General features: G+C 43.5%; 1 protein-coding gene and 1 long non-coding RNA gene across 2 annotated transcripts in view; one reads left to right on the forward strand and one right to left on the reverse strand.

The window, feature by feature from the left end:
- LOC114568245 (gamma-aminobutyric acid type B receptor subunit 1-like) overlaps nt 1–27,702 on the forward strand; it is an 82,750-nt gene extending 55,048 nt beyond the window's left edge. Inside the window, exons 2-4 of the mRNA XM_028597724.1 lie at nt 12,698–12,784; nt 24,703–24,767; nt 27,328–27,702. Of these exons, the coding sequence (XP_028453525.1) occupies nt 12,698–12,784; nt 24,703–24,767; nt 27,328–27,486 (311 nt within the window). The 3' untranslated portion in view covers nt 27,487–27,702. The remainder of the gene's footprint in view (nt 1–12,697; nt 12,785–24,702; nt 24,768–27,327) is intronic.
- On the reverse strand, nt 14,722–15,143 carry LOC114568247 (uncharacterized). Its single transcript, XR_003694258.1, has 2 exons — nt 15,063–15,143; nt 14,722–14,976 (listed from the first exon to the last, which is right to left on the reverse strand). It is a non-coding gene; the product is annotated as an uncharacterized LOC114568247 (long non-coding RNA).
- Nucleotides 27,703–27,915: the final 213 nt, after the last annotated feature.

The raw sequence follows: 27,915 nt of genomic DNA on the forward strand, positions 1-27,915 counted from the left end.
GTTACTTTATTAGTTACATTCAGCAACTGCCGACAACACCCCTACAGCCTCAACATAAAAATGACAACCGGTTTACTGTGAGGTAGCTCGGCATTGCCAGTAGTAGGGATCTGGTTTATTATGGCACAAAAGAGAGCAAGTCAACCGTGTTTAAGGGCAGAATTTCCGCTACAACATAGGCCTACTGCCCGACCAACTTCTTCAACTCTCCACTTACTGGTTTTGCACCGAAGTCCAGCTTTTGTTGTTTGGGTGGTGGGGGGCCTCCTGCTCTCTGCTTCGCTCCACCTGCTGGGACTTGCTCTGTAAGTTTGACTGCAGTGCAACCAAATGGTTCTTCAGATTTGACGTAGTGTTCTTGTAGCTAAATAGCACTTTGTCGCCACCAGCACAGAGTGTACAACGAACCTTAATATTGCCGTCTTTAGCTGGCACAAACTCTAAATAGTGACTGTATTTCCAGCTAGAAAACGCGCATCTCTCTCTTCCCTCCATTGTTGTTTACGTTTGTGTCGCTGCGTGGTACACGTGAACTGTCCACATGATGAAAACGTGACTTGTCGCATACGTGACTTCATTCCCCGAGACGCAAGAAGAAAGAAAAAATATATATTTTTATTAAGGAAAATGACAAAAATAGTAACGCACAGTGACTTGGATAAGTACATTTAATCTGATGACTGGTTTAGAAAAAGTAACGCGTTAGATTACTCGTTACTGAAAAAAATGTGTCAGATTACTGACTGACATCACTGACTGGGACTGAGTTTTATGACCACCTTACACAAAACGATGAAGACGACGGGCGTGCACCAACTCTAGCAAGACTCATTCATTACGATATTGGAAATTAATCTGCAACAGTGGAATCGCTTGTAAAGTTGTTTGGTGTAAGGTCTGCATAAGTTAGCATTGTTTGGGATTTTTGTGTTATGACAACTTGACATTAACCTAGACAACATAACATTCATTAATATGTAATGGCAGGTCTTCTTATCAAACTACAAGAAACTATTCAGCTCTGTGTTGATATCACATTAAACTGTCATTAAGTGGTTGGTTTTCACATTGGCTGTCATGAGACCGTTATAATTGAGTCATAAATATTTTGCCTTGACCTTGTAAGGTGAAACAATTTGGACTTGTCATGAAGATGTCATAAAGTTTGATTCACTGTAGGGTTGCTCGATATTGACAAAATGTGATATTGCGATATCGATTATGAATATTGCGATATCGATTATGAATATTGCGATATCGATATTAATTTCGATATTTTTAAATGTGTAAAATTACAAAAGTTTTGGGAAAACGAGTTTTCTTACAACACAAAGTTTATTTCAACTGACAGTAATATTGGACTGGTACAACATGAATACATAAATAACAATATAACTATTGTACAGTATAAAATAAATAAATAAAGACAACAGGACACAACTTTTCTTTTGCTTCTCTGATTCGTTGCGTTTTGTTGTCGCTATCTATTTCTTCACTTGCACTGTCACTCTGTCGAAATATGCACACACGTGGTACGCGCCATAGGGTTTGTCACGTAGTGGACCTGTGTGCTGACGTGTACTAACATGTGCAAGTGGCACGGTAACTGGCCAATGAAATGATGATCATTATAGCGTTTCAAGCGTGCTCTAAATCGAACACAAAGCACAAAGCCAACGGACGGGACGCATCGCTCCACAAAATAAACAAAATAGTACACTTTAGATATAATATTGCGCGACGTGATATCGCGATAACGATATTGAGTCAATATATCATGCACCCCTAATTCACTGTCAAATGCTTTCATAACGGTGCAGGCAAAGAGTGGAAGCGCTGCTGGGTCTTTCTGGTATTCACATAAAGGGGATCCTTGGATATTCTGGGTGCACTGTGTTTATTTCATCCTATGAAAGTTCATTGCATGAGAGGAAACCGGTCTCAAATTAAAATAAATGTAAAAAAGCACGTCCTTCAAAAACAATCCAAGGCACAATACCTTTATTTAAAATACCTTTATTTTACAATGTATTGGCAAGGTATTTTAAAATGACTAATGCGTTTTGACTAACACACCTGTACTGTGCTGCACTCATGTAGCTCAGCGTAAATTCTTTCAGGGAGACTTCAATAACTTTATCACTTCTCTCCTAAACTGATCAGCTGTTTTCGAGGGAGTCACTTTTCAGTTATGGCAATCAGAATCGGCCACGTATTTCACAAGCCAATCACAGCATGACATCCATGTTTTAAATTTGTTCTCTGCTCTGCTGCTGTCAGTTGTCATTCAGGCAAGAGTGCGACCCTCCTCCTCCCCTTCCACCTCAAGGCATTCTCGGTCTTCTTCCGGCTGACCTTAAGCTTCTCAGACGTTCAGGAATTGCTGCAAATTGAATTATAATTTCGGCCTGTTCTTGCACAGTGTATGGAGCCCTAATTTATAGACTACATATATTAATAATACGTCCAAAACTGCAGGTATTACGGCACTCGGGGACAGCTTCAATATACCAGACCTATATGATAAGATTTAACAGAACTATAACCCAAACAAGCCTTAGTGATAAAGTTGAAGATTATAGATAATATTTATAAAAAAAAAAACGCACAAGTATCACTCAGAACAAGCGCAAATAACACTGCTGGATTTCATCTTCATGGTAACGTGGATGATATGGAGTGAAAGAATGTGCGTGAGGCATCAATACTAGAAAATATTACGAGTAATCTTATTTCCATTTACTCTCTGCAATCTGACTTCAGTTCACCACCTCACCATCTGCGTCGCCAATTCCTATTTTGTCTCCAAAATGTGCGTACGCAGTTTGCGTGGAGGACCACACATTCTCCCGTCAAGTTTGTTTTTTATAAATCACAACCTTTGCGTGGGAAGTGGCGTACGCACATTTTCAGCCCCGTTTTGTGCGTACGCCACGTTATTTAGTTGCTTTCAATTGTAAAATCCAAAATGTCTCATGCTGGAGAAGTCTTTTTAGGAATCTCCTCCTCTGATGTCCAACCTCCAACACTATCACTTTCAGCATGTGCGTTTATCATGTCCAATTTACGCATTATGATGCCATAGCATAATCAACATACTTGTTTTTTTGGTATGTGTTCTGCAGCTTGGTCTTTAATAAGTCTTATTTTTGTTCGTCCTACATAGAAACAGCCACAGGGGCACTCCAGTCTATAAACAGCATGTGTGCTGTTACAATTTGTAAATGTCTCATTTGATATTATGCGAGATGTGCTCCTGTCTTGAAAATGATTGGTTTTCACAACATTATCACAATAGTTGCAGTTCCCACATTTAAAAGTTCCATGGGGCTTCTTCAGCCAGGTTTTTTTGTGGGAGGGGGAAGATAGCTCCGTACCGCTTTGTCTCTTTGGGTCGGTGTTTGTCTGATTAAAAACATAGGTGGATGTGTGAATAGTGGTTGGAGAGGTACGTCGTTCTGAAGGATGTTCGGTTTGATAGGTTTTTGTAGACTAGTGTGGTTTCTTTCCTATTCCTATTCAAGGACTTTATAGTAATTTATGCACTTTTCTTTCGTATCCTCATTTTCTGAAGCGGTTTGTAGCCTTGTCATCAACTCCTCCTGGGTCTCACATATGTGTCTTAATTGTAGAAACTGCAAATCCAAATGTAATATTGTTAATAAGAGTCTCTGGAAGTAAACTCGGCCCATAGGATTGTATTTCAGTCAAATATTTGTGGAATTCAAGTACTTCATGTTCCTTACCAGAGGTGTCAAGTACGAAATACTTCGTTACCTTACTTAAGTAGAAATTGTGGGTATCTATACTTTACTGGAGTAATTATTTTACAGCATACTTTTTACTTCTACTCCTTACATTTTCACGCCATTATCTGTACTTTCTACTCCTTACATTTTAAAAATAGCCTCGTTACTCCTATTTCAGTTCGGCTTGTTTTCATTCCGACTTGTCATCGTTCGAAAAAAACACACACACAAAAAGAAAAACTATCCAGATACATTGCGCCATCCGGAGAGAGTGAATTTGATTGTGGTTGGATGAGAAGGATAAACCTATACCATTCTGACACCCTACTGGTTTGTACGCGATCCATCGCAACCTGCACAGACCCGGTGCTAATACGGCACCGGTGCCTTAACGACCGTTATCTACCGGACCGAATAGCAACGTGGATTTTGGTGCCACTTAAATGCCTGCGCTTCTCTCTGATGTTCCGAAAACGGAAGTTAGAGGGAACTGAAACATCGCTGCACGACACGCTAGTGAACACTACACTCCACAACAGGTAACATCGGCCTACAGTTAGCTAGCAGCGGGAGTAAACACGGTTAAAATGCTGACAGCTAAACGGTGTAAAGTGTGTCTGTATTTCACTGGAGAGGATTGTAACACCAGACTGTAGCTGCCGTTGTCTGAAAAACACAGAAGAGATGTGTCACCTTTTTCAGTAATTCTGAGTTTGCAGGTATGATTATATAACATTATAGTCATTATGGCCTTTAAAAAAACATTTTTTGTGGAGGTGGGGTAGTGCACTATTAGGCCCCCTATGGGGCGGGCTAAGCTTTTGTCAATGGCATTTTTTTCCCCTTACATTACTTTTACATTTATACTTTAAGTAGTTTTGAAACCAGTACTTTTACACGTTTACTTGAGTAAAAAGCTTGAGTTGATACTTCAACTTCTACATAAGTCTTTTTAAACCCTAGTATCTATACTTCTACTTGAGTAATGAATGTGAATACTTTTGACACCTCTGTTCTTCACATTGGATAAAGAATATCAGGTCATCTATCTATCAAACCGTTTTATTTTGTCCAAGTGGGGGTTGAGTGAGCTCCAAATTAATTTCTCTTCCCACATTCCCAGAAATATGGGATTAGTTTTGTGACTTTAATTCCAAGCAAAACTTCTCAAGTATCAAACAAAAAACACTAACTCAAGCAAAAAAATTGTCACCTCAAAGGTAAAACTTAAAACTTGCAAACAAAACATTTGTGTAGTTGTAAACTATTGGTCTTTTATTTGTTTGATATTATGTCCTTTTGTTTCCAGTTCCCTCTGCTTCTTTCTCAATGATCAGTCTTTTGCTCTCTCCATGACGTTTGCAGTCATGCTCCCAGCTTTCTCCTTTGCGCTCCTTGAGTTTTTGCTTGCGATTCTGACACAAATATCTCGCGTGGGCGGGTCTTACAGTGGTGCGTCCCCATTGGCTAATGAGTGTTAAAGGAAAGTTTGAGTGACAGCTCAGCCTCAGTGCTAGTAAACTAACGTTAGAGACTCAGAGTCTGGTCTGGAGGACACACAAGCCACTCCACAGGGGATTCCTACAAGATTAATAAAGTGTAAGTATTATTAATATATATATTTTTCTGTGATCTACGTTGCAAGCATGGTTACTGGACATTTTTTGTTTCGTTGTGTTAAGTTTTTTAAGACATTTTAATGAATTTATAGGTAAAAAGTGGACACGTCTGGGCAAAAGAGGACGTTTGGTCACCCTAGGTAGGACTCGCTCGCTGTCACTCTCAATTCTCCCCCGCTCTATATCTCCCACTCCCCACACACACACACACACACGCCGTCTCGACGCACACACTAGCGCACAAGTATAAACATCAGTCCACTTACAACCATAAAACAAGACTAGTGCAGCTTCACAGTTGAACTGCAAAAAAAATTTCCCACATACCGTCCCGGTCGGGACCGGACAAGTGGGAGGCACCGTGTGCAAAGCTGGCACATATGTTTCAGTGTCTTTATTATTTATGTTATTACATTGAAAAGGTATTAAGAGATATTTTGTTGAAGCTGGATTTTCTAACACAGAAGAGGTCATATTTAGAACATTATTTCATATTATTTATTTATTTTAAAAGAGAGCTATTATTTTGTTACGTGTTGTTACAGATTTTATTTTATTACAGAAGTTATTTTTGCACAATTGAGGCATAATAAAGCATGTTCATTAACCTCTGAGAATCACCACTGTCTGGATTTGTCTTGAGGCCAGGCCGAGTGTCCTCTTTTTTGGAAATCAAAATAGGCTATGGTCACCATAGTCCTACCGACTCATAGTGAGAGAAACAAAGTGTCTCCCCTGTGTTTTCTGACCACGCTGGGAAATCTTTAGCAGGAAACGCTTCGGCATTTTGTGTGTAATGCTGCCCCGCTGTCTGCCCTGGTCCCTGTGTATGTGCGCGTCGCAGAGCCGCTCACAAGGCAGCCTCTCAGGAATTAATTGTAAATCACACAACCTTGGAAGCTTCAGTTATCAGTAAGAACTTTGTTACCATTTAATTTGTGTAAGAAACTTTGTTATAATTTTCACATCAGGCAGCAGGCCGACCAACTAGGAGGATTGTGGGAGCAGCCGAGGGAGAGGAGCCTTCGGTCTCTCTGTGGAGGAAACACTGTGTGCGAAGGCTTCAAACAGCCAGGGTGTAGACCAATAGCGTATGTATTGATCATATTTTGCTCAGATACTCAATTAACACAATAACCTTTTTCTTAAGTTTTCATTGGTGTACTTGTAGTTTCTTAATCCATTGTATGTCAAAATATCCTACTACAGTATACTGTCCTGTAATTTAATTTGTGTTTACATTGTCTTACTGTAATTATATTTTAAAATGCACATAATATATTAAAACATTTTTTTACATTCACCCTTGTCTTTTGGTTCATTATATAAAACAGGAAATAAGGTTGAGACTATTAGAATGCTTTATTTTTAGTCCAATATAAAACTTCACATACATAATGGATATTTGAACATATTTTGCTGGGGCCCCGGTGGTAGAAGAAGCTGGAACTCAGTGTCAGTCATTATTTGCAGTACATCACAGGTCAGGGTCAGTTTTTCATCACCAACAATACACAAACATACTGAGTAATTGGGTTATGTATATATTTCACATATTCAGTTTGACCTAAGGCAAGCTGTATTTCTCTGCTGACTTGTGTCTGCAACAACACGTCTGACGGTGGTACAGGAATATCACACACAACTCCTGGACGCCTGGGATCATCTGGTCTCCTGAGCTCACTGATGGCCCACCGCTCCAGGCTGGGATGTGGCTGTAGTCCTTCACTTCCTTGACTTCTTATTGTAAAGCTTGAAGTACATTATTTGGATGAAAAGTGTTTGAAATTAGCTCAATAATAAATAATTGTAATAAAGCCTGCACTCTAGAAACAATTTTCTAGCTTTCCTGAACACTACTGGAACAGTTATTTCTGGAATATTATTGATCAAACTTTCTAGATTCCTACCTCCACGTTGACTACATGTGTAAAGTAAGATATGGCCAGACACCAGGACACATGCACATCACATCAAACCATAAGGATCACTAAGCAAAGTATTTGTAAAGGGACTGGTGTGTTAGTTAAAGTACATAGTTTGGACAGTAGTAACACTATGCATTAATTCTAAATATTGTTGACATTTACAGTGCTAAAAAATACAAAAAATACGTCCGTTATCTGCCATCTTAAGGTAGTGCAAAGAAAGAATAAACAGTGTGTACAGATGGAACATTATCTAATGTATGTGTCGAACTCTATAATATATTACATTCACAGCTTCTACATTGTACAACTTAACCAATACCCTAGCATTGTGTATTATCAGGCCAATAGCAACCACAACAATTAGTAGTTAGCTGGATAATCATTTTTCCTAATAGACCATAATAAAGCTACGTTACTAACCTAAGGTTACCTGGGAGAGCATCGTAGCTCTGCTCGGGTCCTGCAGGTCTCTACAGAGAGAAGACATAATTAATACAGCTCCATTGAGTAAGGCCTCACGAAGAATACATGATTCCCATGGTAAATTAGCTCAGTAAGGTAGCCGGTGGCTACAAGTTTTAGATAACGTTAGCAGTATAGCTAACGTTAAATGCTAATTTAAAAAAAGCTTTACTAGCTAGCTAGCTAGTAACTTAACCCAACGAAACAAAAAATGACCATGCTTGCAACGTAGATCACAGATAATATATATATATGATCAATACTTGCACTTTATTAATCTTGTAGGAATCCCCTGTGGAGTGGCTTGTGTGTCCTACAGACCAGACTCTGAGTCTCTAACGTTAGTTTACCTGCACTGAGGCTGAGCTGTCACTCAAACTTTCCCTTAACTTTCCCTTAACAATCATTAGCCAATGGGGACGCGCCTGTGTAAGACCCGCCCACGCAAGATATTTGTGACAGAATCGCAAGCAAAAACTCAGGGAGCGCAAAGGAGAAAGCTGGGAGCATGACTGCAAACGTGATGGAGAGAGAGCAAAAGACTGATCATTGAGAAAGAAGCAGAGGGAACTGGAAACAAAAGGACATAATATCAAACAAATATAAGACCAATAGTTTACAACTACACAAATGTTTTGTTTTCAAGTTTTAAGTTTTACCTTTGAGGTGACAATTTTTTTGCTTGAGTTAGTGTTTTTTGTTTGATACTTGAGAAGTTTTGCTTGGAATTAAAGCCACAAAACTAATCCCATACAGAAACAGGTTGGCATAGGAGGGTGCATAGGTCATGGCCATCGCTGTGCCCAGTATCTGTCTGCAGCTGTTCTACTAGTCTACAAATATATTTTATATTTTCCAATATCCATCTCGTGAGTTGAATAATAAAAATCTGTTGGGGGTACTGGCTCATCTTCTATAGGAAATGTTGCATAGCTTCTAAGGCTTCCTCGTGATCAATGTTTGTGTATAATGACTCCATGTCCATTGTAATCATGTATGCATCTCCAATATTTTTTATATCTTCAGTTTTGTTTAAAACTTGGTTGTTGTCTTGAATATAAAGAGAAAAATGTAAATTTGGATGAAAAGATTTAATATGATGATCAATACATTTTGAAATTGGTTTCAGAATTGAGCAGAATTTCCATTGATGATAGGTTTGCCAGATGGATTGGACATATTTTTGTGAATCTTTGGCAACATGTAGAAACAAGGCAGTCAGTCTGGGATTTTTTTCTAGTAGAAATGCAAACTCTCTGTAATCCACTGTTTTTTTTTCTTCCATATTCAACATTTCCTCCAGATGGTATTGCAGGTTTTCTGAAGGATTTGACTTGATGGGAGAATACTAATGTGTGTCATTCAGTTGTCTTCTTGGACTTACTGAGTTCTTCCCCAAATGACCACGACCAACGTCTAGGGGTGGGGGAAAAAATCAATACAGCATAGTATCGCAATATTTTCCGTGGCAATACTGTATAGATATGCAATAACATTTTATAATAAATACATTTTATTTATTATATTTTTTAAGAGTTTATTCGCAAAACAACATCTATAGGAAACACAGCAGTGTGAAAATTCTGAAATGTAATGCTAACCGATACAGCTGGGACCACCTACATTTTTTATCTGCACTAAGTAAGGAAGCATAAAGAAAAGTTAGCTAAGTGTAAGTGACGCTAGCAAAGCTAACTAGCCAACATTATCAATCTGCCTCTGTACCAAAACTCTCCAGAAATCTCTTCAAGGGATTAAGTGTATTTTAGCTATACATATTAGCTAGTTGTGTATATACTGTATGTGTTGTGGGAGTTTGGTGAATGGCAGACCCAAAATGCAGAGATGGAAGCAGAGGATTGTTTGATGATTTAATAACATAAAAATATACAAAACCAAAGGAGTCTTGGAAAAGGCAGGCAAAAAGGTAATCCAAAATAAAGTCCAAGTCAAAATAGAAACACAGGAATACGAACTGGAGACAAAACACAATGATCTGACACAGGACAAGGGGAACACAAAGACTAAATACAGAGGGTAATGAGGTAACAAGAGGCAGGTGAAAAACATCAGGCAATAACAAGAGCTGGAAAAACCAAAAGACAGGAAGTAAAACAAGACAAGACAAGACAGAAAACCAGACGTCAAAAACAAACAGGAAACAGATCAAAATACAAAACAGAAAAACAGACTACCAAAATAAGACAAAACACAGAACAAAACACCAAAACCATAACAGTATGTTTCAATTGTTTGGTCTGGTCTTGGTCTTGGTCTCAACCCCTCAAAGTCTTGGTCTTTTCTCGGTCTCGATACACTCCGGTCTTGGTAATGACTTGGTCAGTGCCGCTGCTAGCAATTTTGGTGCCCTAAGCATAACCTAAGTAATCCTTTTATGATTAAGCATTCATTCCTTTCCTTTATTGATACTGTTGTGGTGTCTACAGACCTGCTGGCCAGCTGGGGTTGATGTGTGCCTGAACTGCTTGTAGATGGTTGCTCGTCGTCTGTATCTTCCTCTTGACCACGTGCTCCTCCATGTACGTATCTCAGCATTAACCCTGCATTAATTTAGGAATATGAAGAAAAATGATCAGTATAGATAGATAGAGACAAAATATTCAAACAAAGAATATTATACCGAAAAAAATGATAAACACTTCAAACTGAAAGCATGCAGCTAGGAGTTCTCCCCCTTTATTCCTTATTTATCAACTATTTGATAAATCTAATCTAATCTAATATAAAAGCATAATAGAATGAGTTGCAATATTGCACACAATTCAACAATAATGTTTGCTTTATATCATTCATAATGACATTTTATATTTATATATTTATATATTACCTACAGGAATAAAAGCAAAATGATGCACCTTACACAAGACTACATTTCTGAATCTTAAACATTATTTTACCATTTAATTGAATACAACTTAAATATGGTTACGAGAGCATTTTGTCTACTACAAAATGTGTTTCTATTTCACCGGCAGATGTCGTCCATGCCTTTGCATCCTGACATAAATGCAATCAAAACACCAGTTCATTTTGTCATGTAGCTTCTGTCACATCCAGATGTAGCTAAGCTAGCTGTAGCAGTAACACTAAAAGTCTGAGTTCTTCAGACTTCACATTATCAAGAGCCATTTTCTGTCCCGCTGCACATCCGACACCTCACCTAATTTGTGTGAGACTGTAGCCTACATTCTGCTGAATTCTACTGAATGAAAATCCTAAAGATGGTCGTGGGTTTATTATGCATCGCAAACGCCAAAATATGCGTTCTCAAATGACACTATGGTAAACTTTGCTAAATGTCTGGCTAAAGACTATTAATTGCACGCTACACGGTAATAAATGGTCTCAAGCAAGAGGAATTGTTAGCCTACCTTGTGCACTGACTGCTAACTGTTACTGAGAAAGTATTGACCACCGTCACGTCAAAATAAAACATAAACTACTGCTCAATATCTAAAGTAAAGTAAAAGCTAGCTTGTAAAATGTAAAATGCATAGATAGTGTAAACAGTAAAATCTCAACTTAACTTGCACCTAACATATTTGAGTTTGCTAACATTAGCAATAACATCAGTTTGAGGTGTATGCATAGGCTAACCATTACATTAGCAGCACATTTCCCGTATTTAAGAATGATTAAACATGGACTTACAAAAGTTTGGACACACCTTCTCATTCAATGCGTTTCCTTTATTTTCATGACTATTACATTCTCACTGAAGGCATCAAAACTATGAATGAACACATATGGAATTATGTATTTAACAAAAAAGTGTGAAATAACTGAAAACATGTCTTATATTTTAGATTCTTCAATGTAGCCCCCCTTTGCTTTTGTTGATAACTCTGCAAACCCTTGGTGTTCTCTCAATGAGCTTCATGAGGTAGTCACCTGAAATGGTTTTCACTTCACAGGTGTGCTTTGTCAGGGTTAATTAGTGGAATTTTTTCCTTTATTAATAAAAAAGCAAAGGGTGGCTACTTTTTTCAATTAAAGCTATAGTGCGTAGTAGTAGTAGTTTCTGTCTCCCACATGAGGAATTCTAAGTAATGACAACAACATGATACAAGCCTTCCATGATCACGCAGCCTGCTCCACAGTTGCTAGTAGCCAAGGAAGACATGGAGGATTAAAAAAACATGATGGACTCTTCAGAAGAGGTAATTATCTTCACTTGAGTTTCTGCGTAGGAAAGTCTTGAAATCACAATCTCGAAAAAAAAACAGAGAGTTTTGTGGAGCTGATAGTCTTAATTAGCTTTATAGCAACTCATTTGGCAATGGCTTGAATCTAACGGACGTTCATTAATATCAAAAAGTTACCCACTAAAGGTTTAATTACTGTGAATTCATGAAAATACTTGAGAGCACCAACATTTTTATCAACTCCTTTCTTCTCCCCTCTTTTGGCAGCTGGACTGTATACAGATTCTATTCAGAATATATCAAATTATATATCAAATGAAAAACTTAAAAGTCAGGGGTACAAATATAGGATTTTGAAAAAACTGTCAAAACTCTGCTCACTCCAGTCATCACAAAACTTTGCAAAAATTAGACATAAGTTTTATCTATTAAGCACTTTTAATACAAAATAATCTATTCAAATATTAAATAGGCAAGATGCATACAATTCCTGACAGACCAATTAACATATTGTGCAGCCCAGTTTTTGATCTGTGTCAGCAGTGAATCTTTGATCAAATGTAACAAGGGATGCAACATCACATCATCTACACATAGCCAATTGTCAATTAAAGTTAAAAAAAACAACTAAATATAACTAACAAAATGGGCTTAGAAACAGTGTTTTAGGGTGGATTTTTCATTTTTGTGTTTTCATGCTCTAGTAGAGCAGGGCTGTCTCTTTTCCCTGTCAGCTCTTCTGAATGGATTCTCTGTGTCTTGTTTTTCAGGTCGAGGGATGGCGCTCTCTTTTCTTCTCTTCTTCTCTGCCGTGTTGCCCTTACTCAGAGTGTCTGCATCCTATAATACATCTGCTGGTAAACATGCACGCACACACACACACACACACACACACACACACACACACACACACACACACACACACACTTTGCTATGGACAAAGTACACACGGTGATACACTGGCAAGAACTAATGAGGTTTAACCATGTATCAGCTAATTTAAATCGCTCACATTACTGTATTGTGTCAACAGATAACTTCATTTAGTGGAGTTTTCTTTTGCGGTGTGCAAATGTTCCACCAAAACAAGTTCCTTCCTGCAACCAATTGGGATATCAGCCTCACATAAGGGACCCAACGGCAAGGTTGGAAAAGGTCTGGTTAAGTTATGGTATAGGCTCAAAAACTACTTAGCCAGCATTGGAGAAAGATCCTGATTTGGGTTTAAAACAATTGCTTTGTTATAAGGGGGTTAGGGAACAATCATCGTCATGGTTACCAGAATGATTAATTGGTTGAGGCCAGGAAAAGAAAAGAAACCAATGTAGGAAACGGACAATTTTTAGTCATATGGGTCATTTTGCACTGAGAAACTACCTTTTTATGTGGTTTTGGTAAGATGTATCAATACCTGACTATTATTCTTAAACTGATACAGCAGTAATACATCCTGGGTTCACAGAACTGTGCAGTAACAGCAATGGACCACTAAGTGGATGTTTTTGTGTAGGTGTTGGATCTGCATGCCTCTATATTACTATTTATTCACCTTTCTACAGTCATGTCTATGGCCTTTTCCCTCTGTCATATCAGTCAGCCTCTGACCATGAAATTGCTGCTCCGACAAGCACCGTTTCCCCCCTAACAGCCCAGCTCGGCAGTCAGGCCTAGCTCCACATTCAAAAAGCAATCTGCAACTGATAGCAGCTGAAACCACTAATGAATATTTGCAAAGTCGTAGTGCTTATTATGTGGCTTTATATTCAAGCTCATCCTTTGACACTAATGCTCAGAGGCAGATGTCAGATCTCTATAATGCAGACATAAACCTGCCATCAGATGAGGGAGCTGTCATTTCCTCTTTTTGCTGAGCAGTGGGTGGGGGTGTTTGCTATGGTAGTCACGTCTAGTGGTCTTTCCTGGCCTCTAGTGAGAAATGCGGGGACTGTTTAGTAGTTAGGGTTTTACACATTGGGTGAACATTAATGGAATGGCTGGCTCCAAATGTATTATCCCCAGGGAAGGCAAGGCAAATCTTTAAGAGATGGTGAGACTGAGGGGAATCAGACACACAGAAAATACTTGTTATGTTGCTTCAGTGAAACAGAGCTTTGCAGTGAACTGGCAGGAAATAAGGAATGCCAGCACAAAGATGAGGCTCTGAGGAGCTGGTTTCCTCCCAGGACTGATTGATGTCATGTGCTTTAATGGATTACTGATGGCCAGAGTGTGAAGTAAGGTGGTGGGTGGTGTGTATCGAGGTCACTTCCCATCTACATCAAAGCTAGGCTGACATCTTCATCAAAGAGTCTATTACCATTCTTGGGGCTTATTTCTCCCCCTCTCTGTGCGTTGGCTTTTTTCGGCCCATTTCTTCCACACTGTCCTGTTTTTATTAAAAGACTGCTCAGGTTGAGAATGCTGAGGTGCTGATACCTCCTGTTGTTAGCAGTGTAGGTCTTATCTGCCTATATCCATTTATTAGTTTAGTGTTTTAACAGGCTCGCTCCAAATTGTCCCACTTATTACACGGATACTCACCAAATAAATCAATAATATGACACAAAATACTGATTTAAAAAGGATTTTATTGATGTAAAAACAATGTTATTGCTTCTGCTTAAGAAAATATTCTGTTACATCTCTGCAGTGGAACACTGTGGCCATAGCAACCTAAACTCTATAGCCTCCCTAGCGTTATAATTCACGTTAAAATTAACATTTCTGTCGATGGTGAAGTGAGACAAGGTGAATAGGTGTTACGGTTAGGACAGAACGGACCCAAATTCAGAACTCAGCACAAATCACTTTATTAGGAAAAGTGGGAAAGTGAATGGGGAAGTGGGGAGGTGGATGCCAGAGAGGGGAGCACAGGCACGGGGGCTGGAACCGGGAACAGAGGCACGGGGAGACCGGGTCTGAGAACTCGACAGGGAAGTACTGGAGCGCGGAGAGGCGAGGGCTGAGGCAGGCTGGTGCAGGAAACCGTGAGGGGGAACTGGATGGAGGAGCCAGCTGACTGGAGGCAGAGTGACGAGGAAGGCAATGGCTGAAACAAAAAGACAGAAAACGGATTACAAAGATACAAGCAGAAGAACACTCAGGGAATTTGCAGAAGCTTGAGACGCGTGTCACCAAGTAGGCAGGAGCAACGATCAAGCGAAGGTGGTGAGTCAATCCGGGGTTTATATACTGGGCTTGATTGGAGTTGATGGCGGCAGGTGTGTATGGTGGGAAGAGCGGTAGTGAGGAGGCGAGCAGGTGTGCGCAATCAGCTGGCTGGCACAGACAGGAAGGGAGGGGAACACAGAGAGAAACAGAGGCAACACAAACTGACAGCAAAACATGAGGAAAAGAAAAACAGGAACTCACAGCCAGCCGGACTCCAACCACCACAGTACCCCCTCCTCAACGGACGCCCAGGCGGACCGCCAGGCTTGTCCGGGTGGGCCCTGTAGAAGTCGTCCCAGCAGGGTCCTGTCAAGTATCTGGCTAGTGGGAATCCACGACCGCTCCTCGGGACCATATCCGGCCCAGTCCACCAGGTACCGATAACCCCGACCTCTACGTCGACATCCAGGAGGCGTCGACTGTGTAGGCCGGGTGGCCGTCGATGATGCGTGGAGGAGGAGGTGCTGCCACTGGGACGGAGAGAGGACTTGTGGAGACCGGTTTGATATGGGAGACATGGAAAACTGGGTGGATTTTCATGTGCGATGGGAGTGTTAGCCTGACCGTGGTGGGGTTCACAACCGACTCAATGGTATAGGGACCCACGAACCGGGGGCGAAGTTTCTTGGAGGTGGACGGAAGGGGAAGATCCCGGGAGGAGAGCCACACCCTCTGGCCCGGCCGGTAGGAGGGAGCGGGATGCGATGGCGGTCTGCCAGGCGTTTGTTCCGGCAGCTGTTCGTTGGAGAGCAGCCCTAGCCTCCCTCCACACTCGACGACAACGTCGGAGATGGGTCTGGACCGACGGAACCGTTACTTCCTCCTCCAAGGACGGGAACAGCGGGGGCTGGAACCCCATGGCGCACATAAACGGAGACATCCCAGTGGCAGCGCTTGATGAGAGAGTTGTGGGCGTACTCGACCCAGGGGAGATAGGAACTCCACGAGGTGGGATTGCGGTGTAGGCCACACACCGGAGGGCCGCCCCCAGGTCCTGGTTGGCCCGCTCGGTTTGCCCGTTGGTCTGGGGGTGATAGCCGGATGACAGGCTGGCGGTGGCACCGAGGGCTTGGCAGAAGGCTTTCCACACTTGGGAAGAAAACTGGGGCCCCGGTCGGAGACAATGTCCTGAGGAATGCCATGGAGTCTGAAGACATGGTGGACAAGGAGACGAGCCGTTTCCAGGGAAGTAGGTAACTTGGACAGGGGGATGAAGTGGACTGATTTTGAGAACCGATCCACGATGGTGAGGATGACCGTGTTGCCGTTGGAGTTGGGCAGTCCGGTGACAAAGTCCAGGGCGATGTGGGACCAGGGCCGACCGGGGACCGGGAGGGGCGGAGCAGACCGGGCGGGCGGCTGATGGGATGCCTTGGCACGGGCGCACACCTCACAGGCTGCCACAAAGTCCCGCAGTCCCTTTCCATGGGGGCCACCAAAATCTCTGTCGGAGCAGGAACAGGGTCCGGGCCATTCCTGGGTGGCAGCTGAACTTTGAGGCGTGCGCCCATTGGAGGACCTGGGAGCGGACGCTGGGGGGGGACGTAGAGGCGGTTAGGGGGACCGGTACCAGGGTCAGGGTCCGTGGACTGGGCCCGGGCGGACGGCGGACTCCACGTCCCAAACCAGGGACGCGACCAGGCAGGAACGGGCAAGATGGTATCAGGTTGGTTAACCGGGTCGTCAGTAGAATGGAGACGGACAGGGCGCCTGGCTTGGTGTTGCGGGATCCGGGACGATAAGACAGGGTAAAGTTGAACCGTTGAAGAACAGGGCCCACCTAGCCTGGCGGGAGTTGAGTCTTTGGGCGCTCTGGATGTATGACAGGTTTTTGTGGTCCGTCCAAACCAGGAAGGGGTGTTCAGAGCCCTCAAGCCAATGTCTCCATTCCTCCAGGGCCAGTTTCACTGCCAATAGTTCCCGGTCTCCCACGCAGTAGTTGCGCCAGTGGGGGTCAGGCGGCGGGAGAAGAAGGCGCAAGGGGTGGAGCTTGTGGTCAGCGGGGAGCGCTGGGACAGGGTAGCGCCCGACGCCCACATCTGAGGCATCCACCTCCACCACGAATTGAAGGGAGGGGTCAGGGTTAGTGAGGATGGGGGCGGAGGTGAACTTTGTTTTCAGGAGGGAAAAGCTGCAGCGGCTTCTGGGGACCAGGCGAAGGGGCACAGAGGGGAGGTGAGACGAGTGAGGGAGCGACCAGGAACTGTAATTACGAATAAAGCGCCGATAGAAGTTGGCAAAGCCCAAAAAGCGCTGCAGCTGTTTGATAGAAGTGGGAGGGGCCACTCCACAACAGCCCGGATTTTGGCCGGGTCAGCGCCGAAGCTGCCCACGCCAATGATGAAACCGAGGAACTGTACGGATGGGACGTGGAATTCACACTTTTCAGCTTTTACAAAAGACGGTTTTCCAGAAGCCGCTGCAGAACCAGGCGGACATGCTCAATGTGTTGGACTGGGTCGGGGGAGAAGATCAGGATATCGTCTAAGTAAACAAACACAAACCGGTGCAAAAAGTCACGAAGGACGTCGTTAATGAGGGCTTGGAAAACGGCGGGGGCATTGGTGAGGCCGAATGGCATTACCAGATACTCGTAGTGCCCTAGTGGGGTGTTAAATGCCGTTTTCCATTCGTCCCCCTCCCGGATCCGCACTAGATGATAAGCGCTATGGTCTAACCGTAAAAATGGCAGACCGGGAGAGGGACTCAAAAACAGAGTCCATAAGGGGAAGAGGGTATTTGTTTTTGACCGTGATGGAGTTGAGCCCCCGGTAGTCGATACAAGGACGGAGGGATTTGTCTTTCTTGGAGACAAAGAAAAAGCCAGCGCCTAGAGGGGACGATGAGGGGCGAATGATGCCAGCAGCCAGGGAATCTTTAATATACTGCTCCATAGCTTCTCTCCGGACGGGACAGATTAAACAGATGGCTAGGGACGGGAGCGGGCGTCCGGGAGGAGGGAGATGGAGCAGTCATAAGGGCGGTGGGGGGGGTAAAGACAGGGCCTGCTCTTTACTGAACATGGTGGCAAGGTCATGGTACTCTGAGGGAACGAGGGTTAAATCAGGAGGAACGGAGGAGGGTGAATTTGGGTGGGCTTACCGGGGCTCGAGCGGACAATAGGCAAGATGCATGGCAATGAGCGCTCCAATTCCTGATCTTCCCCCGCGCCCAGTCTACGTTGGGGTTGTGCAGAATGAGCCAGGGGAGACCCAGAACGATAGGGTTGACGGGGGAGGTGACGAGGTGAAACGAGATCGACTCATGGTGATTACCCGAGGTGAGGAGGCGGAGCTGGGGAGTGCAGTGAGTAACTGTGGTGAGGGGCTGACCACTGAGGCTGGTGGCATGGAGGGGAGTATCTAGGGGTATTTGGGGGATGGCGAGCTGCCGAGCGATCTCAACGTCTAAAAGATTTTCGTCGGCACTGGAATCAACCAACGCCCCCAGAGGAAGCGATCCCTCCTGCCATGATAGGGAAACATCCAGCAGGAAGCGGGAATTGGGAGAATGTCGGCTCGCCAGAGCTCCCAAGGCTACTGGTGAGCCGACTCTTTTGGGCGAACCGGGCAGGTGGACAGATAATGACCGGGCTGACCACAGTAAATACACACCCCGGCGAGACGACGGCGTTCCCGCTCCTCCGGGGTGAGGCGTGCGCGGCCCAATTGCATGGGTTCGGGTGGAGGAGGAGAGGGAGGAGCCGGGGGTGCCGCCGAGCGCGACTGGGAAGGCGGGGGAGCAGGGACCCGTGGTGGCGGAAGGCAGGACCGAAGAGGAGGAGCCGCGGACCCGCGTTCTCTATCCCTCTCCCGGAGACGATTGTCTAAATCGATGGCCGCCTAATGAGCCCATCGAGGCTCCGCGCTCGCCCCTGGCAGCCAAGTGGTCCTTAATCCGCTCACTAAGGCCGTCCAGGAACGCGCAACGGAGAGCCGGGCTGTTCCAACCCGATCTAGCGGCCAGAATGCGGAAGTCAACGGAGTACTCCGCGACGCTGCGAACCCCCTGCCGGAGCGTCATGAGCCGGGAAGCCTTAGCCCTCCCTTGCACAGGGTGATCAAACACCCTCCTCATTTCCCCCACAAAGGAGGAGTATGAGGAGAGGAGGTGAGGCTGCCCCTTGCTCACAGAGGTGTACCACTCCAGGGCGCGGTCGCGAGCAACCCGGCGACGCAACACACCTTGGCCTCGTCTGAGCTGTAGGTTAGTGACTGCCTCCGAAACACCAGGTCGCACTGCACGAGAAACCCCTCGCAGGTTCCCAGTATGCCGGAGAATTTCTCGGGGAGGGAAACTGGGGACTCGAGAGGCGGAGAAGCGACGGAGGATGCGACCGGATCGTGAGTGGGAGTGCGAGACGCAGAAGCGGGCTGAGAGACATTAATGGGAGGGTTGGACATGTCGGAGTAAGGAGACTGGGCACTCAGACGCCGGATCTCTTCGGTCAGGGTGCGAATGGACTCGGCCATGGCCTGAATAGCCGAGGAATGCTGACCGAGCAACGCACCCTGAGCGGACACGGCGAACAGCAAGTCCTGGGGCGGGGGTTGGGAGAGTCAGAGGGGATTGTGAGCCTGCTGGGTCCATGATGGCTTGATCGCTCTGTTACGGTTAGGACAGAACGGACCCAAATGCAGAACTCAGCACAAATCACTTTATTAGGAAAAGTGGGAAAGTGAATGGGGAAGTGGGGAGGTGGATGCCAGAGAGGGGAGCACAGGCACGGGGCTGGAACCGGGAACAGAGGCACGGGAGACCGGGTCTGAGAACTCGACAGGGAAGTACTGGAGCGCGGAGAGGCGAGGGCTGAGGCAGGCTGGTGCAGGAAACCGTGAGGGGGAACTGGATGGAGGAGCCAGCTGACTGGAGGCAGAGTGACGAGGAAGGCAATGGCTGAAACAAAAAGACAGAAAACGGATTACAAAGATACAAGCAGAAGAACACTCAGGGGAATTTGCAGAAGCTTGAGACGCGTGTCACCAAGTAGGCAGGAGCAACGATCAAACGAAGGTGGTGAGTCAATCCGGGGTTTATATACTGGGCTTGATTGGAGTTGATGGCCGGCAGGTGTGTATGGTGGGAAGAGCGGTAGTGAGGAGGCGAGCAGGTGTGCGCAATCAGCTGGCTGGCACAGACAGGAAGGGAGGGGGGAACACAGAGAGAAACAGAGGCAACACAAACTGACAGCAAAACATGAGGAAAAGAAAAACAGGAACTCACAGCCAGCCGGACTCCAACCACCACAATAGGACTTCTTTGGGAATATTTATGTTGACAGTTCTGTCCTCACTCATCTCGTTTCCTTCTTGCCCAGATGCTGCAGTTGACACACCTGGAAACACAATGTTACAACCATTGGCACTACCGCTGAAGTTAATGTGTAGCGATCACACACTGTATATAGAGATGTAGTGATAGGCGCTCACCACATGTGCTGCTATTGCCTGGATTGGAGGACAGGAGTCACCTTCCTCCTTCTTTCGTTCTAAACTAGGGGGGATTTATGAGGACTATGGTTAACTGCTCCTCAGATCTCTGCAGGGTAAATTCAGACAGCTAGCTAGACTGTCTGTCCAAAACAACTTTTGAACGTACACATGTTCCACCCAAACAAGTTCCTTCCCGAGGCTATTTTGTATAGACGCGGTTGCTCCGTCCGTCGCTTAGCCCCGTCCAAGACGATAGTGATTGGTTTAAAGAAATGCCAATAAACCAGAGGCTAGCCAGACCTTCCTCCATAGCGCTGTGGAGGAAGGCCTGGCAATGCAAGACTAGATCTGTAGTGGTTGGAGCCCAGTAGCCCCTCAGGCTGCCCTCACATCTGTGCCCAGTCACAGACATTATCTCCCTACTCTCAAGACCAGCCTGAGGGAGGAGCTGGACAGCTGTGATTGGTGTATCTCCTTGAAAGCCAGGCTGCCTGGCTGAATTGGGGTAACATTTGCCCAGGGACATTGTTTCCCAGGGGCTCACGACAGCACCTCACTGCTTGTCTGTTCAGTAGCTGTTGGTCTTTTGTTAGTGGTTGAAGGTAGAAAGCATAAGCGTCAGCAGGACAAAGAGATACATACTTTTTTTTTTAAACTAGCAACGGGGCAGTTTGGATTGTCAGGCTTAGAGAAGATGCACCCCCTGTAATTTTCTTCACACAGATCTTTGGGATCGTTGTGGTTCTTGCTCTCGCCGTTGTGAGTGAGAGAAATGTACTGATTGCCATTCCCATCACGTTTTAAAAGAGTCTCTTGTCAAGTCTTGATTGCCCTCTCTGCCTCGTCTTGCCCGATGCAGCTAGACTTCGAACCACACTTTTCGGACAAGTCCACTCGCTGTGTTAGGGGACAGCACCTCTGAACATACAGATTGAAATACCACATGGCTGGATTTGAAGGTAGCACAAGTCCTTATGTCAAACTTTAAGACGTGTCAAAATATTACAGTGCTAACTGCTATGTAACTGCCAATTGAGTACGTTCCAATGTTGGCGTTTCTTACAGATGCATAAAGTGATCGTAGGATCTGATTGAGGTTTTCTGTCTTGACTTGTGAAAGTCTGTTAACATATTCTTCTGGATGAACCAGTCTTTAAACACTGCCGAGCCCGTACCGACTCCGTTCCGTGTTTCCTTTTTGTCTTTCTTCTTCAATGTTGTCCCTTTCTGTGTCATCCAGCTCTTTGTGTCTTTTAACTTCTTTTGCTTTGTCTGCACTGTTTTCTTGTTCTTCTTTTCGTTTCTTTACTGGGGACTGTGCAGCCAATACCCACAAGTCCAACATTTCGTTATAGGGATGTCCTGATCCCGATCACAGTATCGGATCGCAGCTGATTTTCTTTCTTTTTTTTTTGTGTGAAAGTCTGTCTTTCTTATTCATCTGTTTTTTTTAAAGAAGCGGATTACTCTAATTCTTCACACTTTCAGTAATTCCACTAGGAAACCTCGCTTTCAGGCCATTATTCCCTGGACTGACATCTGTAAACACAAGAAGAAAATCAAAGATTGACTATTAAGCGCAAGAGGCATCACTAAGTTTTCATTGTCCAGCGACTAAAATAGAAAAAGATTATACAATGTAAATAAATTAAAATAGGAGACAAAAAACTTAGATAATGTACAAAAGATTTCAAAAAATACTATTGTCATACTGTAACCATGGGGGATATTGCATTTGTCGCAAGAATAAATATTGCAAATATTGCACAGTGGAAGTTCACAGTAGAGTGAAGTAGTGAGGATTATTGCACATTTTATCATAGTGAATTGTTCAGTGTTTTATCATGTTTTTGCCATTAGTTTGACTGTGGCAGGGAAAAAACTGTTATAGAACTGTTTTATGTGTAGTGATACTGTCCGCACTACTGTGTCTGAGTCTGTGTGTGCAGTGTTTGGGTCTGAGCAGAGAGTGAGCTGGGTGGAGTGAGTCTCTAATGATGCTCTGCTCTTTTCCAGCCTCGCTGTTTGTATGTTGTGTCCATAGAAGGAAGGTTTAGTCCCAATAATCCTCTTTGTAGTCTTAATGACTCTTTGGAGAGCCTTCCTCTCTGTCTGTTTGGTGTTCCCATACCAGACCGTGATGCCTGTAGTGAGGATGCTCTCTATCAGTCCTTTGCAGGCCTTGGTGAGAGGGCGATGACTCAGTCCTGCTTTCCTGAGCAGCCTGATGAAGTACAGCTACGTCTGGGCCTTTTTCACTGGGACATTTGTGTTCAAAGTCCAGCTCAGGTCAGATGTTACATGCAGGCCCAGAAACTTGTAGTTGTCGGGCCCTCTCCACCTCAGTCCATCTGATGGTGAGAGGATACAGAGGGGGAGGATTCTTCCTGAAATCCATTATTATTTCCTTTGTCTTGTCCCTGTTGAGGATGAGGTCGTTCTCTTCTCCATAAACAAGAATGTCCTTTACCAGACTCCTGTAACCTGACTCAATCTGGATTTACCCTGCAGAGATCTGAGGAGCAGTTAACCATAGTCCTCATAAATCTACCGGGGTTTAGAATGCAGGAGCAATCCCGGAAGTGGAACGTCGTGGATATAGACTGGTCCTGCATCAACACAGCTTCGGAGAACAGAGAGAGGTCGGGCTTGTGGCCATCACTAATCACTGAAAATCCTCTGATAAAACTGATTTGAAAAACACAAAGCATGTGAAAATACATTACTTTTAGAAATAAATAATTGTGGTGGCAGAATTTAATTTCTGTCCCATTGTCACATTCCAAATCTTTGTTCTGTAGCCTGAGTACATGAGTGTTAGACAGTCTGAACATGCAAATCTGTCTCCTGGCCACTAGTCATGCCCCAGCTGGCCCCATTAACCCCGTCCCCATCCCACTGCCAGCACAATGTTTCCATGTGAAACCATTACAGGTGAAAAATAAGCTCTGCTGGCAGCCACAAGCCCAAACGTTATACGGCTGCTGAAAACATAACAGAGGTCTCCATCTAGTGGTGGGGTCATGAGACAGTCAGAAAAGCCTTTTCTAAATAAAAGAAAAAGCTTTTCTGACAGTTAGAAAAAGTACTTTCTGAAACCTGCCAAACATGTTCCTCTCTATTTCTACTCTCTGTGTTTCATCGCTGGCTTTTTGGTTGAATCATTTTGTATTTGTCTGTACATATTGTCATGTCCTTCATCGTCATTAAGTATTATTTGGAATATTATAGTGTATAGCAGCTAGAATATTATAGTGCCCATGTCAGGGTTAGGGGTTGCTATTTGTTTCTTAATTTCATTGTAAAATGCAGTCATAAATTGAAGGTAATTTTAAAGGATAAAGACAGCCAACAGTCTGACGGCAAAAGTGTTAAACCTTTTCCGAAAAGGCTTCTGTCATAGAGAGTCACACAACAGCCATAACAAGGCACCATGTCTCTCCTCAGAGGCCTTCATAGTGTTGTATTGAGAAGTGACAGAAGTAGGTGGGTGAAGAATATAAAAAGAGAGCTTGAGAGAGAAGTGTTGCACGGTGTTGCATGGGTTAGTACTGCCACCTCACAGCAGGTTCAACCTGGCCGGCTACGGCCTTTCTGTGTGTAGTTTCTATGTTCTCTCTAAGCCTGCTTGGGTGTTTTCCGGTTTCCTCCCATAGTCCAAAAAACCTGCAGGTTACGTCCTTGCCTACTGGGGATTTGAATCTGCAAAAATGTCTCAAAAATATATAGTTTTGTAAACTTTAGTAATTCCCTAAAACAGCTGCTCACTGTAGTTTCTATCAAACAAATAGGAAATTCAAATTTAGTTGGGGACTCTTTTCAGCGGTGGATGAATCCACATTTGGTGCTCTAGTTAGGATTTGTGGCAGCAGGACGGTGTGTGTGGGATTGAGTCAAAGTAAAGTACAGTGTGTGTGTTCATGGTGATGAAGGAACATGTCAGCCAGTGCAACAGTGAGGCTTAGTGACGCAAGTCTAGGGCACAGAGGGAGAAGATATATCCGGCTGTGATAGACACACAATGCTTGTAAGTGTGAAAGTTTATTGAAGGAAAGCCTCAAAGGGGGTTCCAACAAAAAGATGGATGCATTGTTGGTTTGATGTTTTCATGGTATTTGATGGCCAGGGATGGGTCACTCTCTGCTCCACCTGACCGTGTGTCTCTCTTTCAGGTTGTGCTATCATCCGTCCTCCCAGAGATGGAGGGATAAGGTACAGAGGTCTGACACAAGAGCAGGTGAGAAGGGCTGTTGAGTTATAACAGCTGCACATAGATCAGTTCAAATTCACTAGTCTGGTATTCACAACACAGATTAATGTCATTACAATTATATATCAACTTTACTTTTTATATTCCAAATCCTGCAAAGTACTCCGGCTCTGATCAGAGTTTAAAATATTTGCTTTCATGAACGTTCCTCTTCTTTGTATTTTATGTTTTTATTTGTATTGTCCTTTGGCCTAGAATGTGTCAAAGTTTTGGCATAAAACAGTCAAATTGATCCATACTAAATATCATTGTATCAAAGGCTTCAATTTCAAAATATTTGTATCAGCCTTAAAATTGTGCGTATGTTGAACTAAGGCTGGTCATTATAGCCTGAAATGTGCACTGTACAACAACAGGGCCATGTCATTCTCACCACACTGCTGAGTTATGCTGTACACCAGGGGTCTAACACCAGGGGGTAACATTTTATAACCCAATTATCCCTTATCTGAAAGAGAGACAGAGAAGGGACCCCCAACTACATGTTTTATAAATTGAAGTTGCAGATTTAACTGGGCCTACAATAAAAGCCTAAAGCCTTTATACATACCTTTTAGTGCATAGAATACCAACCTATTAAAATATTTTTTGTTGTGATTTCATAAATCATGTTTAATGTCAAACATACATGTGGAACAGTGAATCGGATTAACTGTATCTGTGGCTCTTAGTATAGCATTACATATACGCCAGTAAGCCTATCATTAATGTATTTTTATTTTTTTACAAATAGTCTGATTTATATTTGCTAATAAGATGTTGGATTCATGTTAAGACATTTTCCTCAGATTCAGAAAAATACTTTGCACATCTATATTGTGAGACAGTCACATTATAGATGTGCAAAGTATTTTTCTGTACTGAAAAAACTTTAAAAAAAAATTAACAATGACATGCGGTTTCTCCTATGCTGTTCACCCCTGCCTGTATGATGATGATGATGATTTACAATAATTTGGAGGTCCGTCTGCGGTAACTCTGAGGACCCCTTAGGGGCCCCGGATCCCCTGTTGAAGATCTCTGCTGTAGACATTTACTACTGAAGGTAAACATGGAGCAAGTGCTGAGTTTGCAGAGAGAGATATTACTAAATATGAAAAAATATACTTATAGACGAGGGAAGAATGAGAAATAAAGTCCTGCTTCTCTACAGTTAAGGTTAAAAAAACTGTTTCAAAATTTACCCTAACTCATGTTAATTTGATTTGATTGAAGTGTTTAATATATGTATATCTGCTTAAAGTGGCTATATGTCACTTTCAGTTTGTGTTCATTCTAGCGGCCGCTTTGGACAAAAGCGGTAGTTGTTACCACACCTGCGTAAAGCTCTTTTCTCCTTCAGTAATCTACAGTAGGTGATAACCTACTGTAGATTACTGAGTAGTTACTTATAGTCGTGATGAATGTTTTGCTCTGACAGATAATTATTCATTTACAATAAGAGAATACGTTACACATGCATCATTGCATTTCCAGTGTCGCATACGGTAACTTAGCCTACTTTGGGTGTCTAGTGAGCTAAACCGGGTATTGTTATCACTGTCACTGTGTCACGAGCCAAAGCATTAAGAGATTGTTGAAGCAACCAACATAATATTAACTTAGATTTATATAGTGCATTTCATGAAACCCACGGATGTTTTACAGAAGTACTGGGGGACAAGGGAAAAGAGAATAGTAGGCCAACACAAACATGGACTAAAAGGAATCAAACGCCTGCTTTAAATGGAAGGCGGCCGTAATTTAATGTTGGCTACTGACTTACAACAACATCGCACATCTAAAGTTATAAAATATCATTGAATGAAATAGTTAATTACATACCTTAGGACCAATTCGGGGTGGGTCTTGAATCATTTACAATCCCGTAATTGTCTCCATCTGTTAAAGCCTGACCAAGTGATACTCACGTTATCGCCCGTTGTCTTTCACGTTCCCTTTTATCTTTTAGTTCTTGGTTTCATTTCCTTCTTTCCTATGATGGCCCTGCCCCAGTATCAGCCATAACTACAACAGAAAACCTCTAAAATAACATTACAATACAATTAGGGCTATATAAAGAAATCTCCTGCTTCCTTTTACCTGGCTCAACTGGCTGGATACACTAACACAGGCTTTTCCAGTGTTACAAAGAAATCTGTGACCCATCAGAATTTGATACTGTAGCACCGTCTACCGGCCCTTAATCATTCTGTGACTTTACGGGAAAAATCAGACCCGGGCAGATGAAAACTAAATAAAAATAGCGTTCTTTTCACTGTTAGTTTCATTTGCTGTTACAGGTAATTTAAGACCATTTTATGAAAAATGACAGAGCTTTAGAAACATTAAAAAGTTACATATAGTCACTTTAAGGCAAATACAGCCCTCATCCAGAAACACACACTCTACACTTAACCATCCAAATCCTTTCTTTGCTTGTACAAACAATATAACCAAATCTGTTGTGATATATTTAATATAATGTGTGTGTGTGTGTGTGTGTGTGTGTGTGTGTGTGTGTGTGTGTGTGTGTGTGTGTGTGTAGATCCGCAGTGTGCAGGTGCTCCCGGTAGACTATGAGATTGAGTACATCTGCAGGGGCAACAGGGTGATTGTGGGACCCAAGGTCAGGAAGTGTTTGCCCAACGGCACTTGGACCGATCTGATCCAGCGCAGCAGATGCTGTGAGTTTAACCTCAGCTGACTCTCCATCACACATTCATTCATCTCCCACCTGAAACACTGTTTCAGACCAAGCAGCAACCTCCGGGCCTGAAATGTAAAGCGAACGCTGAAGCTCCTTAAAGCAGCATTCTCACTAACTTCCAGCAGGGAGCAACTCCTCTGGCTCCAAAAGGAAGTTTGTTTCTTTTTGGACATTTTAGGACAGCTGAAGACATGAAAGGGGAGAGAGAGGGGGAACAACATGCAACAAAGGGCTGCAGGGCGGAGTCAAACCCACGGCTGCCGAGTCGAGGAGTAAACCTCTATATATGGGCGCCTGCTCTACCAGGGGAGCTAAACAATCGCCCAGAAGTTCTTTCTATAGAAGTCTTTGAGAAAATGAGCCTACTTCTCACTTGATTTATTACATCAGTAAACATTTTCATAATGAGTTTATGGTCTCAATCTC

Source organism: Perca flavescens, chromosome 14, assembly GCF_004354835.1.
Source record: "Perca flavescens isolate YP-PL-M2 chromosome 14, PFLA_1.0, whole genome shotgun sequence".
In the NCBI taxonomy this organism is placed as follows: Eukaryota; Metazoa; Chordata; class Actinopteri; order Perciformes; family Percidae; genus Perca; species Perca flavescens.